The 16454-nt window shown below is 40.5% G+C and overlaps 1 protein-coding gene across 7 annotated transcripts in view; it reads left to right on the top strand.

Annotated features, from left to right (window-relative positions):
- The window catches only part of SACS (sacsin molecular chaperone), a 103325-nt gene that overhangs the window by 59248 nt on the left and 27623 nt on the right, over positions 1 to 16454 (top strand). For 5 of the 7 annotated variants that reach the window (XM_016925039.4, XM_016925037.4, XM_054665080.2 and 2 more), the window contains 4 exons: positions 1743 to 1830; positions 4413 to 4498; positions 7623 to 7734; positions 14437 to 14583. In XM_016925039.4, the coding sequence (XP_016780528.4) occupies positions 1743 to 1830; positions 4413 to 4498; positions 7623 to 7734; positions 14437 to 14583 (433 nt within the window). The remainder of the gene's footprint in view (positions 1 to 1742; positions 1831 to 4412; positions 4499 to 7622; positions 7735 to 14436; positions 14584 to 16454) is intronic. The other 2 variants (XM_016925040.4, XM_063791936.1) reach the window with 1 other exon arrangement.

Here is a 16454-nt window from a genome sequence, read left to right as displayed (position 1 = left end):
AAAGGTGAAACCAAAGGAAAGGATATACAAGAGACTTTGCAAAAGTCAAAATTGCCACAATTTGGTACCAAATGGATGTGGATGTGGGGGATGGGTGTAGAATAAGTTGGAAGGTCTTGCCAAGGACGTTGGCAAGCTTTGAGTCAGACCAAGAAAATAAAGACGTAATCATCAGAGATAAGCACATACAGAGGGGGAAGTATGGTGACCAGTTTGCTTTTATATATAGTTCAGCTGTTGGTGAGACATAAAGAAGCATCTGGGAAACTAGGAAACGGAGAGGTGGGTGCCTTAGGTCCTACTTCCTGTCCTGCCTGTGTATATGTAACAGTTGCCAAATTAATTCATGTGTTGGGGACTGATTTCCTATTTCTAGTATGAATGGGATAAAGCTAATTCTAACCAATTCTAAAGTCTCTGCTAGATAGTGATGTTCAGTAGGCAGCTGCAAATCTGGAACTGAAACTCAAGGGAGAGAGGTCAGGCTGGAGATAGTAACTGATGCTGGGCACATTGCTCCTTCTGTGTTTTGGTAAAATGTGTTGAGAATATGCTTATCATTTATTGAGCCGCTGTGTTACAGATACTGTTCTATGCATGAGGGATTTGTCCTGGTCTCCTTACTTTCTGTACATCATTTTCATGCTAGTCTCCATCTCTAGAACACAAAACTGAGTATGCTATTACAGGTCCCAGATTATAAATACTTTCATGCACGTATTCCCACTAAACCTTAAAGCAAGCCTATAAAAACTAGTTCACTCTTTGCACAGGTACTTCGGCAGGAGGACCATTCTTCACAACAAAAATTTAGAAACAACCCAAATTCTGTGACATATTAATGACTATTATACACCAATTAAAAATGAATTAACTAAACTGTACACAAATTAAAAAAAAATTTTTTTTCAAATGGAGACAGATCTCACTGTGTTGCCCAGGCTGGGGCTTTCTTTTAATAATTGTTTAACAATAGAATGATCATTTATGATGATGTCATTCAACCAGAGAACAAGAACAGTGTTAGTACTTACCTCTGTGCATCTTCTCCCCAGCCTATATTCCTGTCCGTCTTCCCTTACCCCTTTGTGCTGATTATTCTCTTGCCTTTTTGGTAGTTTTAATAGTTCTATAAATGTGTGCATTTGTGTGTATACTTACGTATGTATGGATATGTGTTATGTTTGTATATATGTGCATATATGTCTGTGTGTGTAGCCTGAATACGTAACCTAAACAATATGCTGTTTACATTCAGTTGTTTTTAAACTTAAGAAACATTGTGTAGGTAGCAACTTAGAGCCAGCTTATTTTATGCAATCATATTATTATTCATCTAAACTAATTTAAAAACAATTTTTTTTTGGTCCTGTAATATGTGTTGAGGTCTCATGGAGCTCTGTTATGAGCAATACACTTTGGAAATGTTGATCAGAAGAATGATTTTGTTTATGTTAATGATCCCGATTCATCATTTAAAAATTTAAATTACGTTAATGGAGAAATGTATGTATTTTTATCTATTTGTAATTAACGAAAAATCTTTTAGTCCCTTAAATTTTTAAATAAAGTTTTTGACTAAATCTCTGTTCCGTGGAATATTCACTTCTCCAGACAACTTCCTTCATGATAAGAAGACTTCACAAGCATTACTTAAGTGAAAAAATTTGAGATAATGTCTTGAATTTACAGTATTAGAGACTATATTGCTTTTCATACATTTTCTTTTGCTTTTTTTTCAGTTATCTGACTGGATCAAGATTGGAGATCTGACTTTCAAAAATTGTCATCTTTTTGTAAACCTTCAATCAAAAGGCTTAAAAGGGGGAGGTATAATATTGACTTTACCAGAAGTATATACCATGTTGGGTTGCACAAAGATTGAGTTTTTTTGTTTGTTTGTTTGGTTGGTTTTTGAAACTGAGTCTCGCCCTGTCGCCCAGGCTGGAGTGCAGTGGCACAATCTCAGCTCACCACAACCTCTGCCTCCTGGGTTCAAGTGATTCTCGTGTCTCAGCCTCCGTTCAAGTGATTCTCGTGCCTCAGCCTCCCAAGTAGCTGGGAAAACAGGTGCCTGCCACCACGCCCAGCTAATTTTTACATTTTTAGTATAGACAGGGTTTTACCATGTTGGCCAGGCTGGTCTTGAACTCCTGACCTCAAGTGATCCACCGTCTTTGGCCTCCCAAAGTGTTCGGATTACAGGCGTGAGCCACCGCTCCCAGCCGAGATTGAGTTTTAACAAAGAAGCAGGGAGTAGAATGGTGGTTGCCAGAGGGTGGAGGCAGGGAGAAATGGGGTGTCATTGGCCAAAGGTACAAAGTTTGCTATATGAATAAAGAAGATCTGGAGATCTTCTATACAGTACAGGGCCCATGAATAACAATACTGTGTTGTATTCTTAAAAACTTACTAAGTGGGTAGGGTAGATCTGATATTAATTACTTTTAACCATAAAAGTTTAATAAAGCACAACAGAAGAGATGGGAGGAAACTTTTGGAGATGATGGATAAGTTTATGGCACTGACAATGATAGTTTGATGGTTTCATGGTACGTACTTATCTCCAAATGCATCAAGTTGCAAAATAAATATCTGCAGTGCTTTGTATTTGAGTTGTACTCAATAAAGCTGTTTTAAAGATTATGTTTTAAAAATGAAATGAAATCATATCCCATTGGGATAGAGTGAGGGGACATCAGGGCCAGAGGAAGACAAGCGTGGATGGAGCTAGTTATAAGAATGAGTGGGGGCCGGGTGTGGTGGCCCACACTTGTAATCCCAGCACTTTGGGAGGCCAAGGCAGGCGAATCACGAGGTCAGGAGATCAAGACCATCCTGGCTAACACAGTGAAACCCTGTCTCTACTAAAAATAGAAAAAATTAGCCAGGTGTAGTGGCACACGCCTGTAATCCCAGCCACTTGGGAAGCTGAGGCAGAAGAATCGCTTGAACCCGGAAGGCAGAGGTTGCAGTGAGCTGAGATCGCTCCATTGCACTCCAGCCCAGGAGACAGTGCAAGACTCCGTCTCAAAAAAAAAAAAAGAAGTGTGAGTGGGATAGGCTGGGCACGGTGGCTCACGCCTGTAATCTCAGCACTTTGGGAGGCTGTGGAGGGCGGATCACAAGCTCAGGAGATCCAGACCATCCTGGCTAACACGGTAAAACCCCATCTCTACTAAAAAATACAAAAAATTAGCTGGGTATGGTGGCAGGCACCTGTAGTCCCAGCTACTCAGGAGGCTGAGGCAGGGGAATGGCGTGAACCTGGGAGAAGGAGCTTGCAGTGAGCTGAGATTGCGCCACTGCACTCCAGCCTGAGCAATAGAAGGAGAGTCCGTCTGAAAAAAAAAAAAGAATGGGTGGGATAGAAGTCTGTGGAAACAGAGTCTTGTTTGAGCTTGGTCTCAGTATGTGGTTGTACCAAAATGATGCAAATAAATTTATAGTGACAATTTTGCTTTTTTAAGCAGAGGTTTCTTTATACTGATAAACAGATTTTTGAAATGCTGTGTATCTGAGACATTATTTCCCATTTTCTTGTTCTTCCTACAGCCCTGTCACTTGTCTGAAGGTGACCTGGTCAGTTGGTCTAAGAATATCTAGTTTAGGCAAGGCTTGACGGTACTTGAAGTGGACAGCCATTGAGACAGTGACTGCTGAATTTCAGAACAGTCAGAACACTGGTTGAATTTGAGAATATTAAGAATGTGATAATAGGCACCTCTGTCTCTGGCTTGTTATTTAATGGCAAAGCAGCCACAAAATAACATCATTTGTTTTATTTGCTTTGGAAAATAGCAACACTCCTCCCCACTGCACCATGCTGCTTGTTTTTGAATTAATAGTTATTATATTTTTGAACATTTTTTGAGACTTTATTTGTAGTTCAGTTAAAAATCTTGAGGCCAGGCATGGTGGCTCACGCCTGGAATCCCAGCACTTTGGGAGGCCAAGGTGGGCGGATCACGAGGTCAGGAGATCAAGACCATCCTGGCTAACATGGTGAAACCCCATCTCTACTAAAAATACAAAAAAATTAGCCGGGCATGGTGGTGGGCACCTGTAGTCCCAGCTATTCGGGAGGCTGAGGCAGGAGAATGGCATGAACCCAGGAGGTGGAGCTTGCAGTGAGGGGAGATCACACCACTGCACTTCAGCTTGGGCGACAGAGCGAGACTCTGTCTCAAAAAACAAAACAAAACAAAACGACTTGAGATTTGATAAAATTGAATCTGCTTTACTTTCTGCTGAATTGCTTCGTCAGGTAGATTTCTGTACCAGGGTGCTGCAGTGAGATATATGCAACCATAACTTGTATAGTTATATGATGTCTCAGATTCAAGTCACACATTGGTGACAATTCATGGGATTTTTTTTCTAACTCACTTAAAATGTGCTCCGTATTTTAGGTCGATTTGGTCAGACAACGCCACCACTTGTTGATTTTCTCAAGGACATTTTGAGAAGATATCCAGAAGGAGGACAGATTCTTAAGGTGGGGCACATGTCGTGTTCATGTGTTATTTACTTTGATAAAAATGAGATGAAGTAAATTTACTTGAAAGTCCTGTTAGTGTTTAAATTTTTAAAATGTTGTCTAGATTCAAATAGCTGTATTATACCTCTGTGGCTGCAGTGTATAGCAGTGTATAGCTCCATTTGAGAATGGAGTTGATATAAATATGTGAGGTTTTCTGGGGCAAAGAAATGCACTAAGCTACTGGGTGCTGTAATCAGCAGTGTCGCTCCAGGAATGTTCTCTGTAGATCATTGTGCAGGGCTTTACACGTCAACCAACCAACCAACCAACCAACCAGCCAGCCAGCCAGCCAACCGGCCAGCCAAATACATTCTACGATTAGAGGCTTGAATGCATGCCCATTGGACTCCTGATTTTAGAGGTTTGCTATTTTGGGAGGGTTTATTTAATAGGATAATTATTTTATTTACTTATTTCTTTTTGTAATATGTTTTTTAGTTTGAGTATACTCTTTAAAAAACAGGCTGGGCGCAGTGGCTCATGCCTGTAATCCCAGCACTTTGGGAGGCTGAGGCGGGTGGATCACCTGAAGTCAGGAGTTCGAGACCAGCCTGGCCAACTTGGCGAAACCCCGTCTCTATTAAAAGTACAAAAATTAGCCAGGCATGGTGGTGGCTGCCTGTAATCCTAGCTACTCAGGAGGCTGAGGCAGGAGAATCGCTTGAACCCGGAGGCAGAGATTGCAGTGAGCCGAGATTGCGCCACTGCACTCCAGCCTGGGCAGCAGGAGCCACACTCCGTCTCAAAAAACAAACAAACAATAAAACAACAAAAAAAGAAAAACCAGTAATCATCAAAGAAAGCAATAATGGGAGATACTGCAAAAATTAGATTTTGTGTTTAATAAGAAACTTCCTTAATTGTCAAAGTAGACCAGTTGTTATGCATTTTCCTTCCCATTAGCTTGTTTAGTGTTTATTACCTTCAGTATCTTGGCCCTGGTTATATTTTCTAGTTTAGATTGTAAACTGTGAGGGAATCAGGACTAGGTCTCTTTTAACTTAAGAGAGTCATGCTCAGGTAGGCACTCACTGAGGACTGTTGTGTCTTTAGTGATCATGGTGAGACTGGGCTGTTGGAGCAGTCCATCTTTCAGCATAGGCACCAGTGGTTCACAGAAAGCGAATTCAAAAACAGTTTTTGTATTGACTTATTAGGAAAGTGAGGATGGAAAGAGTATTGCTACGAGGTGGTTTTGGGGTAGAAAGAAGTGAATAGAATACATTTAAAATAAAGGTATAGTGGTAACAGGAGTAGGTTGTCATCTGTTCAGAAGTGAGCGAGTGGGATCCTTGCTGAGAAATGAGAAAGGTCTATGGCAAACAGCTGAGGGCTACGCCTTCTGCTTTGCTTCTTATAGATATATTTGTATTGTAGCCAGTTCAATGTAATCTTTGCTCCTTGGATGTTGTAGTAGAATTAGACTGTTTTAGATTTAATAGGAGTCTTAGAAATCACCAAGACCTACACCACCACCTTCTATGGTATTTGTGTTTGCTGAAACAGGTCCAGAGATCTTAGTGGCTTGCCCAAGACCAAATACAAAATGTATTGTTGCTGTTTCCCAGAGTTAGTTTACAAACAATCTCTCAGGATTGCAATTTAGGGGAAAAGCTTCCTATCCTATTTTTTATTCAACTTGAGAATGAGTGGAACCTGGGACTTAGATTTTATCTTTAGTTTTCTGCTTCTCTGCTCCCTAAAGTACACATAAATAATAAATAGATACCTGAATGAAAACAAGGTCGAACATCTAAAGTGCTATCATTTTGTAAGTTAACATTGTGTTTCACTACCTATTTAATTCTTATTTCCATCCTTCATATTATTATAATATCCTAATGTAAATAAGATTGTTAATTTTTAGGGATTCTCTGGGATTGAATGAGGCCTAAAAAATTAAAATCCCATGAGAAATAGTTAGTTATGTAACAAGGAAGAATCAGTAGCTGATAATGAGGCTGCGGGAGGCATGACTTAGCTGTTCATGTTTGGGTGGAACAGCTGGTGGTTACCACACTCCAGCCCTTTGGGATGCACTGGGTGAACTGAGCACAATCTCAAAACTGACTTTTCACTTCTGCTTCCTCAGTCTCCTTGTAGTTATTTTGTTTCATGTAGTCATCGTACCACCTCTCTACTCTGATGTAGGCATCACTGTTGACATTGTTGTAGTATCAGTTAAAGTGCTCTTCAATTTTTGCCCATCTGTACCTCCAATTTAGTGATCCCAAGGCTCTGGGGAAGTAAAAAAGCTCTTTTGATGATCATGGGGTTGGATCTAGGAGCTGATTCTTGATTCAGATTCTGGAGCTCCCTTCAAACTGACCGGAGCCCAGCGTGATTTTAGTAGGTGTGCAGAAGTGATTGGGGTTGTTAGGATTGGAAATTTTGTTGAGGCAAATCTTGCAGTTTGCCCTTTCCTTTCTACATTACGGGGAGCTGGTCACCCTTCCACTCACCCACCATTCACCAAACAAATGGTAGTGCTTTCTTCTTGATGAAAGGAATGAGTCAGTCCTGACCATCTGGAAGCTTTCAGTTTAGTGCAGGACAAAGACATTTTTATATCTCAGGCTCTCAAGAAAGCAGCCAATTGAAGGGTATATATAGATTGCTACTATTTGGTTTTATTGTTTTTCTATGGAAAGGTAAGTTTAGTAAGCAAACGATAAAAAAGGTCTATTTTTGGCAATCACTCAAGCTTAAGTTACCTGCCACACAGGACGATATGTGCAGCTTTTGGAAATAGAATAATTTCCTTTGAACAAAAGCTTTGGGTAGATTGTAAATATGAGACAGTTATAAATAGGGCCCAGGATTAATTTGCTAAGTGATAGCAAATTAAAAGACAAAATTTAAGTGCAAATAATTGGAGAAGGACTTTTCAACCGTACTGTCACATGTATGTAACAATTACTTTCAGTAGTAGCGTCACCAGATCTTAAAGGTAATGTTGCAAATAGTGGGTTTCCTTTATTTAAGTATATTAACTTCTTAAATATTATAGATAAATACAAAGATGAGCAGTAGATTACTGTGTTATTAATTACTATTTTTTGGTATATTTTTTGGTTAGGAATTAATTCAGAATGCAGAAGATGCTGGGGCGACAGAAGTTAAATTTTTATATGATGAAACTCAATACGGAACAGAGACTCTTTGGTCAAAAGATATGGCGCCATATCAGGGTAAGAATCAATAATTAGGAACAAATTTTATTGTATGCACTAACAGGCAGTTTTTAATGATTAATAATGCTTTGTTTAATGAACAGTCTAATTATCATTTGTACTTTTTGGCATGTTTATGTCCACTTCTTCAGATGTTTTTCTCTGCTTTTGGTGGGAAGGTGTCTCCGCCAGTTGGTATTTTTAGAGAACAAAGAATAAAATCTGAAAACTCAAAATGACAAGCAATGTAATGACCAAAGCCTCTTATTCTATTCAAACAACTTGTATTTTATATTATCAGTAGGATAAAGGGACACCATTTATGTATAGTAACACTTTCCTGCATTTGGAAAGATGTTGTGAAAGGCCATGCTTTTGTGTATTTTCCGCTTTAGGAGTACCCTCGACATTGTTTGGAAGTTGGGTGGGAAGAAAGATTGAAGGAGAGGAGAGAACAAGGAAAATGAAAGGAAACATGATAAGAAAGCCATAAACTAATAAATTATTAATCCAATAAGAACCCTAACCAATAGACTCCTAATATCTCACTTCTACTCCGGGGAGCTTTGGTGTCAAAAAGAATGTTCATAAATTGTAGTATACCTCTGGCTGCGTGCGGTGGCTCACGCCTGTAATCCTAGCACTTTGGGAGGCTGAGGTGGGCGGATCACCTGAGGTCAGGAGTTTGAGACCAGCCTGGCCAACGTGGCAAAACCCCGTCTCTACTAAAAATATAAAAATTGGCTGGGCGTGGTGGCAGACGCCTGTAATCGCAGCTACTCAGGAGGCTGAGGCCGGAGAATCGCTTGAACTCGGGAGGCGGAGGTTGTAGTGAGCCGAGATCACATCACTTCAATTTAGTATACCTCTGAAGTCATTGTCAATGACTGTATGTGACAGAAAGTTACTGAGAAAAAGTGGGATCAAGTCAGACTTTCTGAGACACCTTTTTAAAGAGATTTAAGTCATGTATTTTTAAAAAGATGTTTTATGATTTAGGAGGCCAGTTAACATTGTTAATTAAATATCTAGCATTTGTTATGTCTCATATAGTCATTCTTAGCTCACATTTGTCACTTGAAAGTTGTACTTTCTATACTCTATAAAAAGAGGTGTGTGGGACATAACATCAGGTGTGCATTCTAGTCCTGACTGCTGCTACCTTAGTGACTTGGGCCAGTCATCACAGAGGTCAGATCATTTTTATAATAAGAGGATTAGCCTGCAAGGTATCTTGTCTCTAAGAGCCTGTGACTTAATGTAACATTGGATTCAAGAGACTTCAGGTTAAGTCCTAATCCTACACAGTACTACCCCATTGTAGTGCCCCCCAGGCACTGTTACACTCAGTGGCAGCTGTGACCCTCATACTGACTTACTGCTTGCCTGCAAGTGGTATGAGAAAATCTTTCTCCCACATAGTTTGAGGATTATATGAGATAATATATGTGATAATGTTTTATACCTGGTATCATACTGATGACGGTATGTGCTGTGGAACTGCTAAGGTAAGAGTGTAAGGAGAGCCTATGATTTTTTTGCTTCTAGCCTTGACTTCACCTTGTTTTAAAAAACATTTGAAACTGGATTATTTTGCGAGTTTATGCATAGGTATATTTAGAGATAGGCTCTTTAAAAGTGGCCAATTTAAAATAAATGTGGGCTGGGTGTGGTGGCTCACACCTGTAATCCCAGCACTTTGGGAGGCTGAGGTGGACAGATCACCTGAGGTCAGGAATTTGAGACCAGCCTGGCCAACATGGTGAAACCCCATCTCTAATACAAATACAAAAATTAGCTGGGCATGGTGGTGAGCACCTGTAATCCCAGCTACTTGGGAGGCTGAGGCAGGAGAACCCTTGAACCCGGGAGGCAGAGGTTGCAGTGAGCTGAGACTGTGCCATTGCAGTCCAGCCTGGGCAACAAGGGCGAAACTCTGTCTCAAAGATAAATACATACATAAATAAAAAATGAAATAAATGCATGCAGGCTGGGCACGGTGGCTCATGCCTGTAATCCCAGCACTTTGAGAGGCTGAGGCAGGTGGATCACCTGAGGTCAGGAGTTTGAAACCAGCCTGGTCAACATGGCGAAACCCTGTTTCTACTAAAAATACAAAAATTAGCCGTGCGTGGTGATGCATATCTGTAATCCCAGCTACTCAGGAGGCTGAGGCAGGAGAATCACTTGAACCTGGGAGGTGGAGGTTGCAGTGAGCCGAGATCTTGCCACTGCACTCCAGCCTGGGCGACAGAGTGAGACTCCATCTCAAAAAAAAAAAAAAAAAGGGATGTATTATATAAAAGCAGGTGGCAGTGATCTCTGATCTCTTAACAAACATTTATTGAGAGCCCTCCAGGCTCTTGTGTATTTGAGAATATCTTTCTCTTGCATTCAGATGTGAGCAGTCATCTTGTATCATGGCTTTCCCCCTTTACTGGCACTTTGTTTCACAGCCAAAAGCTCTTAAGGTCAACTTATTTTTATTCATTTTTATATAATGAGATAATAAAAGGCTCAGATTGTCAAATCACATGCACAAGAATGAGAGCTCTCACCCAGTATAACACACTTTACTAAGGATTTCAAGGATACAGCTGATTACAAGACACAGGGGAAGGAAGCATGGAGAGTCCCTCTGTGCTGCACTAGGACACACCTTGGCCTGGATCTCACGGAGTTGGTTTCTGAGTGATGCACACAGACCAGCACTTAACAGAGGGAGCTATTTCAGTCATAAAACATGTACATGATTTTCTCTGATAATCAACATAACTTGTGACATTTTCAAGGGGATTATGCCTCTTAAATATATAAATTCCAAGCTTATTTCCAATAAGCAACTTCTGTAAAGTATCCAGTAGCTAAGGACTCTTCCTAGTAAACACCGTGTATGTGCTTGCCTAGAGGTCCGTCATCAGCATGTTAACAAGGAGATTTGGCTGGGTCATCTCTTTCTTGGGTATTCCCTGGGGAAAGGGGGAAATAGACTGCAGGCCTGCTCCCAGCTCTTTCCTTCCCAGACAACCTTTTTATTTTTCTCTCAGGATGTTTATTCCTTTTTTTTTTTTCCTTCTTTTTCGAAATGGAGTTTTGTTCTTGTTGCCCAGGCTGGAGTAAAGTGGTGTGATCTTGGCTGTCTGCAGCCTCTGCCTCCTGGGTTCAAGGGATTCTCCTGCCTTAGCCTCCTGAATAGCTCGGATTATAGGCTTCTGCCACCATGCCCAGCTAATTTTTGTGTTTTTAGTAGAGACAGCGTTTCACCATGTTGGCCAGGCTGGTGTCGAATTCCTGACCTCAGGTGATCTTCCCACCTCGGCCTCCCAAAGTGCTTGGATTACAGGCGTGAGCCACCATGTCCGGCCAGGATGTTTGTTCCTTTCTTATCTTACTTTTAGAACCAAGAACACATCGTTTTGATCAGAGTAGATACAGGCCATTTTAAAATTGATCTGGTAATAGAGGCAGAGTGAAGCAATGAGACTGAGTTGATTACAGCAAAGGCAGAATACTGCTTCTCTCCTAATTCCAGGATGAATATGATCAGAATTATACCTTGATTAAAAACATTAAATGATAACTAGATTCTTCCTGCCCCCGACTTCTCGTTTTCTTTTTTTTTTTTTTTTTTTTTTTTTTTTTTTTTTTTTTTTTTTTTTTTTTGGGAGACGGAGTCTCGCTCTGCCGCCCAGGCTGGAGTGCAGTGGCGCGATCTCGGCTCACTGCAAGCTCCGCCTCCCGGGTTCATGCCATTCTCCTGCCTCAGCCTCCCGAGTAGCTGGGACTACAGGCGCCCGCTACCACGCCCGGCTAATTTTTTTTGTATTTTTAGTAGAGACGGGGTTTCACCGTGTTAGCCAGGATGGTCTCGATCTCCTGACCTCGTGATCCGCCCGCCTCGGCCTCCCAAAGTGCTGGGATTACAGGCGTGAGCCACCGCGCCCGGCCTCGTTTTCTTTACTGAGGAGGGCTGTCTGTATGCACTGCCTGGTTCTGCCACTGAGCAGCCAGGGTGTAAGGAAAGCTCCAGATCCCAGAGCCCGGGACAGTTGCACTCCTAGGGGTAATTTTCACCATGTTTCCTCTTCCCAGGAGTTGCACTGACGTTGTAGGGTGAGAGACAGCAGTTCTGACAGTCAAAAAACCTTGGAGGGTGGGGGCTCACGCCTGTAATCCCAGCACTTTGGGAGGCTGAGGCAGGTGGATCACCTGAGGTCAGGAGTTCAAGACCAGACTGACCAATATGGTGAAACCCCACCTGTACTAAAAATACAAAAATTAGCCGGGTGTGGTGGTGTGCGACTGTGGTCCCAGCTACTTGGGAGGCTGAGACAGAAGAATTGCTTGAACCCGGGAGGCGGAGGTGCAATGAGCTGAGATAGCATCACTGCACTCCAGCCTGGGCAACAAGAGTGAAACATTGTCTCAAAAAAAAAAAAAAAAAAAAAAAAAGTACCTTGGGGAGTGGGGATCTGAGGGGAATTTTTTTTTCATGCAAAACACTTACTTATTTGCATTTTTTAAGAGAAAGGCTATGATTTTGGAATTTAACAAATGCTTCCTATAAGCAGGCAGTAAGGGGTCAGCGGTCAGCTGTCCAGTTTTCCAGTTGACAGTGGGAAGGAAGGTGGGTGTCCTTCAGGCAAGGCGGACTGTGTTCCTGGTAATGTCATGTGCGTGTATCCCCTGCTGAAATTTTTAATTTCCTTCCACAGACCTTGTAGTTATTCGAGTTCTTTCTAGATTCTGGCAAGAGGTTCATTCTCGAGCCTGGTGTTCAGTGTTGTGACTTTTTGTGGTCCTTTTTTTTTTTGTCTTTGTAGATACTTTTAATGGACATTTGGAACCAGACACTGCTTGTTAGAAGCCATTTTAAGTTAGCTGTTGGGTAGGAACAAGATATTTAATTACTATTCCTGTAATATTTAATATGTAAAATTATATATTACATAAAGACTGACAGTATCATATACTCATACTGCTTATAATAACAGTAATGATAGCTGATGTTTTTAGGGGTCTGCTCTGCTGGGTTCTATGCTGAGCCCCGTATTTGTGCTGTCTCATTGGGTCCCCAGCACTTTTGCAGTGGACAGAGTTCTTACTGTGCAGATGAGGAAATGGAGCCTTGATGGCTTTAGTTTCTGGAAGTGCTGTGGCTGTAACTGGAGAGCTGGGCCTGACATCCTGACTGCAGAGTCCCCACTCCACTCCACAGAAGGCCTTTGCAGCCTTGACTGTTTGCACATTCCAACTTTAACTATTTTAAAAATAGTAGTCATGCCATTTTTGTAAAACAAACTGGGTCACATCCCCATGTCTGTCCCTGAATTGATGGGAGGATGAGGAGAGGCTTCTGGGGGTGCTGGGAGTGCCCTATATACCTCATGTGGATGGAGATGACACAGGTTCATCTGCTTTGTAGGAATTCATCAAGCTGCAGCCTCAAGATCATCATACTTTATTGTGTATATATTATACTTCAGTACCTTTTTGAACGAAAAATATTAATCATCTTTAAAGTATGATGAGTGAATATAGTTGAATATATTCAAAGAATGTTAGAGATTCTGAAGGCAGGTCTCACAAAATGGAGTTCCAAAAATATTTTGTGCAGAAATATTTTATAAATATTACTTTTTGAAGGAAATACTTTGGAGATAGTTGATATTATTTTACATAGGTGGTATAATTGCAGTATTATTTAAACATTTGTCACATTAATGGTTTTTAAAATCATACAAGTAATGCCTTGTATAGAACAATCTAGAGGCTGATAAAAAAACTTCAAACACTACAAGGTGATTATTAATCTTACTAAAGGATTATTTTTCACCTTATGAAATAAGATTTTTTAAAATAAATTGTGTATATTTAAGGCATACAACATGTTAAAAGATATATGTGTGTGTGTATAGTAAAATGGTTATATATTAAAACAAATTGACATATCATCTCACATAGTTTCTTTACATAGCAAGTCTCCATATTTCTTTTTCTTTTTTCTTTTTTTTTTGAGACGGAGTCTTGCTCTGTTGCCGAGGCTGGAGTGCGGTGGCGCGATCTCGGCTCACTAAAGCCTCTGCCTCTCGGGTTCAAGCAGTTCTCCTATCTCAGCTTCCCAAGTAGCTGGGATTACAGGCGCGTGCCACCATGCCCAGCTAATTTTTTGTATTTTTTAGTAGAGATGGGGTTTTGCCATGTTGGGCAGGCTGGTCTGGAACTCCTGACCTCAGGTGATCTATACGCTTTGGCCTCCCAAAGTGTTAGGATGCTGGGATTACAAGCATGAGCCACTGCGCCCAGCCCATATTTTCATATGTTTTATGAAATATATGAAATATTTTATATTTATTTGGTAAATATTTTCCATTTACCAAAAAAAGATTTAAATATACTATTTAGAACAAATTTCACATAGAGTAGTAACAGATTGATTTTCTTGTTTGCCTTATGTTTTTGGGTATCTGAGTAACCTTTAATTTTTCCTTTTTGGATTTTTGGCCAACAATAGTATATTTCTTCTGCTGCTAATTTTTACTTCAGTGTGTGTCTTTATTTTTATTGTAAAAACAGAATTATAGTGTGGAATTCAGTCACTCTATTCACTCCTCTCTATTTTCCCTTCAAATAAGATATTTTGTATAGAGGATCTCTTGAGATAGAACAGAACACCCTGATATCTTTTTTGAATTCCTGCCTGCGCATTTTCACACCTAGGGCCAGCTCTCTATGTGTACAACAATGCGGTTTTCACCCCAGAGGACTGGCACGGCATTCAAGAAATAGCAAGAAGCAGGAAAAAGGATGATCCTCTGAAGGTCGGAAGATTTGGAATTGGGTTTAATTCTGTCTATCATATAACAGGTAGAGTATTAGGCTTTTCAGTCTTGGTATTAGAAAATATTATATCTTACATTCTGTAATGTATTTGGTTAACTTCAGAGGTGATACTGTTTAAAAGCCATCTTACCCAAATTCTTCTGTCAGTAGCAGGAGGTATGTCAATGAAATATCAGTGCATACTGAATTTTCTGAAATTACCACAGTAACAATACCAAAGTTTTCCTTCATCATGTGATGCCAAAAGTTAACATCATCATGATCCAGTGGAATCAGTGTAATATATTAAGCCATTTGATGTGAAATTTGAAATACAGCTTTTGAACACAAAATTTTTACTCTGAAAAATTTCAAAACTGCAACTCTTCAAGTCAAACAAACTGAGTATCACAGATCTTCTTGTACATGTTCTAAATATCAGAAGGTTAAACAGGAAGGTATAATATCTAATGGTATTGAATAACTGAGAAAGTGAAAATCTTTGAGGTGGTTCTGGTATCTCTTATTTTCCTTCCTCATTCTACTCTTTTTAGACTTATAAGCATTCTAAAGATTACTTTGAAATCATATTTTTAATCTAGAAAGAATATGAGGTTTCTGGTTCCTAGTTACAATAGGAAATACTTAACTCAGTGTAGACATCTCTGAGAGTATATGGCTCTTGTAGAATCAAAGCTCTTAGTACTGATGATAGTTTTGTGATAAAAAATTTTGTAATGGAGTTGGTCCTTTTAGTTTCAAACTGTGTCTTGCAGGAGAAGGAAAGATTGCACAGGCAGGGCTATCACTGTAGCCAAGATGACTGTATACTTTATTATTCATACTGGGACACGTGTGAGAGTGAAGGAGGGTGGTACTATTCTCAGACTACTGGCCTGAATTGGGACTGCCCTGGGCAAGTGGGAAGTAGGGTCATCCCGACTCTAGCCAAATTTTAGTAAGCCTGTTGCATTTACATTCATACATATATATTCTATTAAATAATATTGACTAAATTACAAATCATATAATCAAAATTAAATTATATATTAAAATATGACTATTATCTATGAATATTAATGCTCGTGTCCACCTCTTTGTAAGTTATCCCACAAGTCTGTGCCATGTAGTAGTTTGTAAATGTTGTGGGACACAGATGTGAGTAGCAAAAGCCTGGAGGCTTAAGCAGGAATGAACTGTGGCGTGAGAGCCCAGCTAATTGCCCAGCACCTGCATCTCAGTGTGGTTTTGATTGCTCATTGAGAACAAGCACATTTGTTTGGAACATTAACTGGAGGACTCTTCTCTAAACCAAGGATTTGAGAAGGTCATAGGTCATAGGTCATGCTTTTATCTTGTCAGGAGCCACATGGCCTGATTTCATTCATGGGGGTGCGACTCTGTGCCTTGGGAGCAGGGTTGAGCATTCCCTAGATCCCACTGTCCATGGATTTAGCCATGTGGTTGGTGGACATAACATTTGCTAACTTAAAATACCCACAAGCTTGGGAGTTGGTGATTGTGACAGCTGAAGCTGTGCTTGACGACCATAGGTATTAAAGATTGACTTCACTGGAGTTGCATCTTGCAGGAAACCGCGGTGCTAAGTAAGCATGTGAGGCAAGCATACATCACATCACCCTTGGGAGATCTTCACCAAAGCACACTGGGGAGGAATTTCTCTCATCACAGTGGGTCTCACACATCTGGTTTTTCTGCCAGTTTTTGAATACTACTCTGTCCTTGGTTGAGGAACAGGTGAAGCAGCTGGTATGAATTTAGAGGCCATGTTTTACAAAAGATGGGTATCTTTCAATACTGTAATTAGGCTCCACGTGGTGAGATGCTCCCAGCAAGAGAAGTGCTTCCGCTCCAGAGGCAGAGAGGTTAAGACCCCTTGAGGGAATGTACCTCAT

The sequence above is a fragment of the Pan troglodytes genome, chromosome 14 (assembly GCF_028858775.2).
Source record: "Pan troglodytes isolate AG18354 chromosome 14, NHGRI_mPanTro3-v2.0_pri, whole genome shotgun sequence".
In the NCBI taxonomy this organism is placed as follows: Eukaryota; Metazoa; Chordata; class Mammalia; order Primates; family Hominidae; genus Pan; species Pan troglodytes.
The sequence above is the reverse complement of the archived record's forward strand: the minus strand, read 5'-3'. Positions and strand labels throughout refer to the sequence as shown.